This window comes from Panthera onca, chromosome B3, assembly GCF_046562875.1.
Source record: "Panthera onca isolate mPanOnc1 chromosome B3, mPanOnc1 haplotype 2, whole genome shotgun sequence".
NCBI classification, from domain to species: Eukaryota; Metazoa; Chordata; class Mammalia; order Carnivora; family Felidae; genus Panthera; species Panthera onca.
Genome location: NC_138344.1, coordinates 21,434,703 through 21,443,385, shown reverse-complemented (window position 1 = coordinate 21,443,385; position 8,683 = coordinate 21,434,703). Strand labels below are relative to the sequence as shown.

Sequence of the window (8,683 nt, the reverse complement as noted above, 5' to 3'; positions counted from 1 at the left end):
AGTCCTCCACCCCACCCCACCACCTCTCCCTGCTTTATTTTGCTCCCTGTCATTTGAGGTGTCTGCCTCCCCTACCTTAAGGACAGCTCCAGGAAGGAAAGGACTCTCCCCTGCTTATTCACTGCTGTGTCCCCAGCATCTGGTGTACACAACACATAGCCCACACAAGAGGCTCATAAAACAGCAGTTGAGTGATAGAAAGGGGGGCCTAAGAGGTGGAGGGTGGGAGCAGAGGGCTGGCCTAGCTGTGCAAGGAGCAAGGGATATGTCCCCAAGCTCCCCAAGCCATACCCCAAGAGGTGGAGGTGGTGCCTCCGGGGTCAACCGGCCTCGTGGGGGCAAGAAGCCAGAAGGCTGTGAGGACTCCAGTTGTGTGTCTTTTATTTTATCGATTGGGAGCCTGCGTGTCCTTAAAACAATTCCCACGTGACCTTAGGAATGCATCACTCTCCTCTCTGAGACGCCATCTTTGGATGCAAGGGGCCAGACCACCCAGGGGTGCAGGTTGCTGGTGACGCATGCCCAACGAAGGAGAGGGGTGGGTTGGTGACAACAATGACATGCTTAGGGCCAGGCTCAGTATAGACTTGTGGGAACGAGACCACAGCAGCACAGAGCAGCTCTTCAGGGAGCTCTCGTCCTGTGCCCACAACAGAGCAGGATGCGAAGACCTATGACCCTGCCTCCCTTAAGGAACCAAATCTTTCTGTAGTGGGGGAGAGGTAGACATTCCTGAAATAGAAATGACAGTGCTGTACACGCAGAACAATCAGAGAATGCCAGCACAGAATGGACAGGATGCACATGAAAAGCAAATTCACAGGGGAGAAAGCATACACCGATGGCCTGGAGGAAGGAGCCATGTGACCCAAGGGGCTGACACTTTGGTGCCAATTTTGCTACCAGACTCAGGCAAGTGCCAAGTGGACACAGGGTCTCTGAGAGTCTAGATCCTGTTCTCCCGGGGGGCTCAGACTCCAGCTGTGAGGCTCTCTGCTCTCGAGAGGTATCTTTTTGGACACCCAAATCCTTCCCATTTGACCACCCTTTACAGCCGCCACTTTCTCAAAGGAGATTTACTTTCAATCGCCATTTGCTAAATCTGCCCCCTGTAAACCTGTGGGGGATGGAGGGATTAAGCCTGATTACAGATGTTATAGAAGGGCCTGTGAGTGCCCAGTGGTGCGAGTAGAGCAAGGAGAGGAGGCTGGAACCAGCAAGTGCTCCTCCTCGGCTGGCCCAGCCAACAGCCGGCCGTGCCCCAGACTCAGATCCCCTTGCCGGGGCCCGTGGGGCTGCCGCTGTGGGGGCTTTGCCTCTGCCCATTCAGGGACACAGGAGGCAGGCTCATGGGCTCCCTGAGGAAGATGAGCAGCTCCTTCAAGAGGGGCTCCCTCAAGAGCTCCACATCGGGGTCACAGAAGGTGAGTGAGTTTTGCCTGGCAAGTTGCGGGCAGATGGACAGTCTCCAGCTCTACCGACTGGAAGGCTGGACAGTGGGCTCCTATTCTCGGCAGACTGTGGCAGGGATGGGGTGTTAGGTGTTTGGAACTCCCGTATCAGGACTGCTTCTGGGGAGGTGACTTTCCTTTCCTGCTAATGTACTCGATGTCTGTCCCCTCCTGGCTGCTCCCTCCCATGGATGTAGCCAGAGGCACACATGAGGCCTGTGGGGGTGTGAGCCGTGCCCCAGCAGCTGTGCAGTTTCAAAATCACTTCCCCCAAGATGATGCCACCCACTTAGCTCTCTGCATCTGGACTCTAAGCTCATCTCTTGTTCTTCATGTTTGTGGGAGCACTGGTGGCCTGTGGGGGACCCTGAGTAGGGATCAGAAGCACCTCGGAAGACCTAGGGAGCACCAGGTGGTTCCCAGGACTCCAGGCAGACTTCGAGGAAGGTGTTGTGAGGCCTGACCCCACCCTAACCCCTTCTCCCCACTCCTGCTGATGGCCCCCTTCAAAGCCTTGCAAAGTATGTGCTGATTTGAACATGTGTTTTTTCCAGATGGGTGGAATGGTGGCTCTGAACACCCAGGACTGCCTTAGTTGACCCTCTGAGCACAGGTATCTTGGACAGGTCACAACCTCACCCCTCTGCCCTGACTGCCACTCAGAGGGCTGGGGAAGGCCAGCCAAGAGCCTAGCCTGGGCCACACTGGAGTCCTCTGGACAGCCCCTTGCTGAGCTCACAGGAGTCAGAGGAGACCTCTGCTTTTCCCGGGTCTGTCCACTGGGCACAGGCTGGAGGAGAAGCAGGAGGAGGCCCTGAGTGGGAAGAGAGGACGAATTTCTCCCTCAAGCACTCACTGAGCATCTGCTAAGTGCCAGGCAGTGCTCCAGGAGCTGGGGATGGAGGCAGGTGAACGCCCCCGGAAAGACCATTGACCTGGGCTAGAAACAGAGGGGACACCATGCGGCAACTGCTTGCCACCTGCCGGCACACAGCTCACCAGGCTGTGTGTGGCGGGGGTTGGGGTGGAGCTGTTGGGCCACATATTCTGCAAGTCTCCTGACATCCCAGAGCCTGAAAATGCAAATGGAAAAAATAAAAGTCTTTCTTTTTTAATAAAGAGTTAAAACTCACCTCTGTTTCAAGAGGAAAGACTCACCCTTTGGGGGCTCAGTAGGGTATCTATCTATTTGCTCATCTATGTGCACATGTGAGAGTCAGCATTGTTTTAAGAGAAAGGACACACTCCAGTCTTGTGTAAATTAACATTTGCAAATCCTCTGCAGCTCTTGGCAGGAACCAGAGACTCAAATGCAGCCTGGGGCCACAGGGCTCCACATGACCCCTCCTCCCCAAACAAAGCCAGCCCACACAGTTCTTGCTGCTAAACTCTGAAAACGAACAGGCTTTTGTTTTCTTGAACTTAAAGTCTCCTATTGACCCGTGCCTGGTATCCTATCTTATATGTAGGGGTGGGGGAGCAGAGTTTGCAATTGGCAGGGTCTGGGAGCAGGGAATTCACCCAGAGAGGAAGGCAGAAGCACTTAAACTTAGGGCAAGACTGAAAAATAGCACCCCAGGGACACCTGGATGGCTCAGTCAGTTGAGCCTCCTCCTCTTGATTTCGGCTCAGGTCATGATTCCAGGGTCGTGGGATGGAGCCCTGAGTTGGTCTCTGCACTGAGCATGGAACCTGCTTAAGATTCTCTCTCTTTCTCCCTCTGCCTCACCTGGACCCACTCCCAGTCTTCCCCCCCCCCCAAGGAAAACAGCACCCTATTTATACACACACTCACAACTATTCCTTCAGGACTGCTTGCTGTAAATGACTGAGTCTAAAAACAAGGATGATGCCTGACCCACTGACCATGCCAAATTCCTACAAAAGCTTCACATAGTTAAAAGTCTTAATGACATAGTTTGCCCTGAGGTCTATTTATAATAGCCCTCAAGCTAAGAAGTAAACTGCTAATGCAAGAAGGAAAGACAATAACCATGGCTTTTAAGGAAGTTATGCCTTAAGGAGGTGCTAGGAAGTGTCCACAAAATCACAGGGGCAGAAAGCAGACTGTTTTCATTCTGTTTTCTCACATACTTGACTCTCCTTTGACACCACTGACTTGGTGCCAGTTCCCTGTTTCCTAACCAAAAGCCACATCTCTCTGCCTAGTGTTTGCTGAAACACACCAGCTGCCCTCGTGGGGGAAAAAAAACAACACAAGCTACCTTTTATATAAGCCTTCCAAGGGTCACTTCCTCTGGACCTTTAGTTGTCAAAGGTAGATTTGGCCCTTATCCTCCATTGGTTGGCTCTTTCTATCTCCAACAATCTTCCTTTGGTCTTAGACGGAAATGCCCAGCATGGAGTCCTGAACCAATGAAGCCAGTGGACTTTGAGTATTGTCCTCAGCCTGCTGGCAAAAATAGTCCCTCTTTCAGGAAAAGCCTCAAGTATCCTCGCAGGAGGTGGAAAATGTGATTGTGATTCTTTGTATAGCACTTTCATCCCTGTCGACATCTTATTTTGCTATAAGATACAGATAAAGTTTGGAGTCTGTGATCAAGTTCCTAAGCAAAATGAAATTATAGTACAGCCCAGCAATTATACCCTAAAGTCTACCTTGAAAAATTCTCGTGCCTGTACACAATGAAATGTACACAAATGCTCATGTCAGCATTGTGTGCGATAGAAAACCAGAAAGAATCAAATAGTTCATGTATGAAGATATAGACAAGCTTTTGTTTCCAAGCAATGGAATACAACACAGCACTAAACCATGAATGAACCAAGCCACTTGTATCAACATGGATGCCTTGTTGAAGAAAAACACAAGCCCACAAAGTGCACTATTTATAGAAAATTTAAAACACACAAGAAAATCCAACATAAATGCATATATATTCCTTCAGAGTGGAGGTATTTAACCATATGTGCAATATGTTTGCACTCTCTCTTGCTCTCTTTGTCTCCCTCCCTCACTGCCTTCCTTCTTTCCTTTTAAAGAGAAAAAATATGAAGCACATATGGAAAGTTATAACATCTGTAACAACAGAATTGTGGGTCTTCACTTCCCCATCATATAGTCTTGTTTCTGATTGTGAAATCAAGAGAATGTTTTCATAACTCAAAAATGTTTTAATACTCTTAAAGTAAGTCACCGGGAGAGTGAAGGCAAACCCAAGTGTCCTGATGTGGGGGCTGCCTCAGCTGCTCCTATAGAGGGTGAATTCTTACTAAGCTAAAAGCATATTATAAAGTCATGCAGGGGCACCTGGGTGGCTCAGTCAGTTAAGCTTCTGACTCTTGACCTCAACTCAGATCATGATCTCATGGTTTATGAGTTCAAGCCCCATGTTGGGCTCTGTGCTGACAGTGTGGAGCCTGCTTGGGATTCTCTCTCCCTCCCTCTCTCTCAAAATAAATAAATAAACAGAAAAAATCAAACTCGTGCAGAGAAACACCTTGTGAGCTCACCTTGGGTTATCTGAGTTTCCATCTCTCAGTTCATCTGCTTGCCCTAGACCTGTAGATAGGGGTCAATCCACCAAGCTCACCCTCTGCAGCCCTGCTGCCCTTCAGAGCAGGGGCCTACCTCAGGGGTCGGGGCTGGGGAGAGGGGAGGGTGTCTCACTTCAGTAACCTTCCTCATTAGCACCAGATCCAGCTCTCCATGAGGCAGAGGTAGTGTCATCCCCACTTCTCAGAGGGTGTTGCCCACAGCCAGGGCAGTTCTGTGTTAGTCATGTAGCCTGTATATGGAAGCCACTGGAATGCGGGATTCCACATGTAAACCTAAGACAGTCTTCATTCTGAAGAAGGAGTGGAACAAGGCAGCCTCATCTTTTGCCTGTTCTTTAGGAAATGTCCCAAAGGTAACAGATCCCACTACATCCTCACCTGTCTGGCTTTGCTGTCACACATGGAATAGAATCTCAGCTCTGCCTGTGGTGCCAAGCCAGTTGTCTTGTTAAACTGTTAGTCGATCAAAGACCAATACTTTTCTTTTCTTTTTATTTTTTTAATGTTTATTTATTTCTGAGAAAGAGAGAGACAGAGTGCAAGTGGGGGAGGGCAGAGAGAGAGGGAGACACAGAAATTGAAGCAGGCTCCAGGCTCTGAGCTGTCATTACAGAGCCCGACACGGGGCTCAGACTCATGAACCACAGGATCATAACCTGAGCCAAGGTCAGACACTTAACCAACTGGGCCACCCAAGAGCCCCAAAGACCAATACTTTTCATGGAATGCAATAAAAAGGATTTACTAAAACATGCAATTTTCAAAAGACCTACAAAATCCAAGCTCTAGTTTTGTCTTTTTATTTATTAAATTTAACAGATATCCCTTAATGCCTTCAAATTACTACAGTCGTGTCTGAACATGTGCCTGTGCTTTCTGCACTCTCTGGTTACAGACCTAGAGACCTGCAGCCCCTGTACTCAGAACATGCTTTGAGTACAGGAGTGTAGGAGATCCTGAATGTCCCATTTAACCCTCCTCCCAACCCCATAGGACAGGGGCTCTGGTCCACTTACAAGCTGAGGAAGATTCTCGGGGGGAAAGGCTTGCCTGAAGAGCCCCAGTCTGGGCTCCACTTTCCCCAAGGTGCTATAGTTGGCCTCTTGGAAAGGAGCCTCTTCCAGAGAAGCTGCAGAGAACTCTGTACCAAGTCCTAGGAGAGTTCCTGCAGCCAGGTGGGGCCTGCCCACCAACTGTGTGAATACAGGGCTCTAGGGGGCACCCAGGCCCAGGAACTGGCCCCAGATTCCATACTCATATCTTAGAAGAGTTCTCTAGGCAACCACCCTTGAGTGATGTGGTCAAGGAACCTTGAGTTGAGTTGGGGGTGTGCCACAGTAGGTCCCCAGCTTAAGGACAGTCCACTGGCCAGCAAATACTCCTTTCACCCACATGACAACTGGTCTTCCTTGGGCCTGTGCATCTAGCCCCATTCTGGGGCTCAGTGTGCCTTCCTCACCTATGAATAGGCACCAGCATCTCATTCTTCCTGGGTTCCTTGCTGTGTCCAAATCCTCCACTTTTAGCCCACTGACAGAAAGTGTATTTGCCTGGTTCCTTTGCTCTGAGGAGTAAAGGCCTCAGACTAGGCCAGCAGGTGGAAATGAGGACAGGAAATGGGTCAGTGTTATTTGCCCAAAGACCCTGCCCCTTGAAGCACTAGGGAGGAGGGCAAGGGAAGAAACAGCAAGGAAGGTGTGAGGTCAGATGTGAGGGGCTGCCTGTGGGGTCTGTATGAGGAAGTTGGATGTGAGGAAGGGCAGCCAACTGGGAAGAGTGAGCAGGTTGAAGGAGCTTGCCAGCAGTAGGGGCCCACAGGCTGATGGTTGGGTCTGGCCAGAGCTGAGGCACCACTGGGATGATCTGTGCTGGTTGCTGGCCCAGGCAAAGAGCTGGCTGGAGCTCCCATGCCTCTGAAATGCCAACACAGCCTGCAGATCTTCCTTAGGGTAAATGTTCAGGAGAAGGGCTGTATTAAGGAGCTGCATGACCTTGGACAGGCCATCCACCAGGCTGAAAGATGCAAGGGGAAACTCTTGGAAAGAGACCATGCTGGACAGAAGGCAGTCCTGTGAATTCTGGGGAGGACTCTGGCCAAGAGAGTTGTGAAACATTTGGTTGCTTTGTTCAGTCAGCCTGAGAGTGAGGGAGAGGGGTCATAGGCTTGAGTAGAAATCTCTAACTAGTTGGGTGGTAGTAGCTGTAAACAACTGAGATATCCTCCTGCTTCTGGACCTCCAAAACCTGACCCCAAGTGCATCCTGGAAACACCAGCGTCACCCTCCTCCCCACCCCAGGCATGCTGAGTCTCAAACCAGGGGGACCACAGAGTCCTCTTTCAGAGATTCACAACAGACATTGGCCTATTAAAGAATCTGATAAGTCCTTCAGGAAAGAAACCTCCATTTAACCCAGAGTTCCCTACAGAAATCCTTTCCAGGTAAAAATGGGACACCATTTCTGGAGCCCAGGCCTGAAATGCCACATTAGGCAACAGGAAAATCAGTGTTGTGAGCTAATGCCTAGGGATGACATGGAAAATCTACCTCATTCCTGACTTTCTGTATAACCTTCAGCCACCCAGGCCCTGGTGATGCTGCCATTATGGAATATTGAAATGTTTATTAAAGAAAGAAGGAAATGTAAAGATTTTGCTTCTTAAAGTCACTATAGTATCGTTGACATCCACCAACAGAATATTTTCTTCAAGTTTCAGAATTTGATGAACTTGACAGAACCTTGTCAGGAGGGAAGAGAGATTTTAAAGATGCACATGACCAGGGGCACGTGGGTGGCTCAGTCGGTTGAGCATCTGACTTCGGCTCAGGTCATGATCTCACAGTACGTGAGTTCGAACCCTGCGTCAGGCTCTGTGCTGACAGCTCAGAGCCTGGAGCCTGCTTTGGATTCTGTGTCTCCCTCTCTCTCTGCCCCACCCCTGCTCACACTCTGTCTCTCTCTCTCTCAAAAATAAACATTAAAATTTTTTTTTAAAAATGCATATGACCAGCCATAGTGGCCAGTGGACCCAGACGGCTCCTTGCAGCTCCCAATTTATTCTTAAAGGCTCACCAGTATGGTGTTTGGTTCTTATGTATGCATGCATGCTACAGTACACAGAACCAGGGAGTAATTGCTGAAATACTTACAAGAATGTGGAATACCTCTCCACTTAATCTGAGCTGAGATGCTATTTTCTTGGGAATATACATGATATAGCTTGGGAATATAGCTAGACGTGGCTCTTTGGAGACCAAGATATACTTTCATGGTTGGTAGAGATTTCTAAAAGCCACCTTCTCCCCCCACCCGTCTCCACCCTAAAATGAGCAGGGATCTCTGTGTCCCTCTGTCCATTCATGCGCTTTCCAATGCAGTCCAGAGGTCCTTGAGGGGTACAGTTGCACCCCAGGCAGCCAGCAACCTGGAAGCTTTTGTGTCCCCCAAGGTGGACCAGAGCCCATGGGGGGAGGGTCTTTCCTCTGGCCTCTCTCTGGCCCTTCCCTTTGCTCTCCTCTTCCCTCTTCTTGCTCCTTTCAGGAGCAAACATAGCAAATTTGGGGATTTGCTTTCTGCCTGGTTTTTCCAGCTCTCACCCAGGTGCTGGCCCCATCCTATTTCTATGGTAATTCCCTCCCAGGACTTTGATGTTGGCCTAACTCAGTGCTTTCCCAGCATCCCCAAATACATACCATTTTCACATAAAGGGTCTA

General features: G+C 49.7%; 1 protein-coding gene across 1 annotated transcript in view; it reads left to right on the top strand.

Moving 5' to 3' along the window:
- Positions 1-1,199: 1,199 nt before the first annotated feature.
- TRPM1 (transient receptor potential cation channel subfamily M member 1) overlaps positions 1,200-8,683 on the top strand; it is a 136,226-nt gene continuing 128,742 nt past the window's right edge. Inside the window, exon 1 of the mRNA XM_060617880.2 lies at positions 1,200-1,424. Within this exon, the coding sequence (XP_060473863.1) occupies positions 1,350-1,424 (75 nt within the window). The 5' untranslated portion in view covers positions 1,200-1,349. The remainder of the gene's footprint in view (positions 1,425-8,683) is intronic.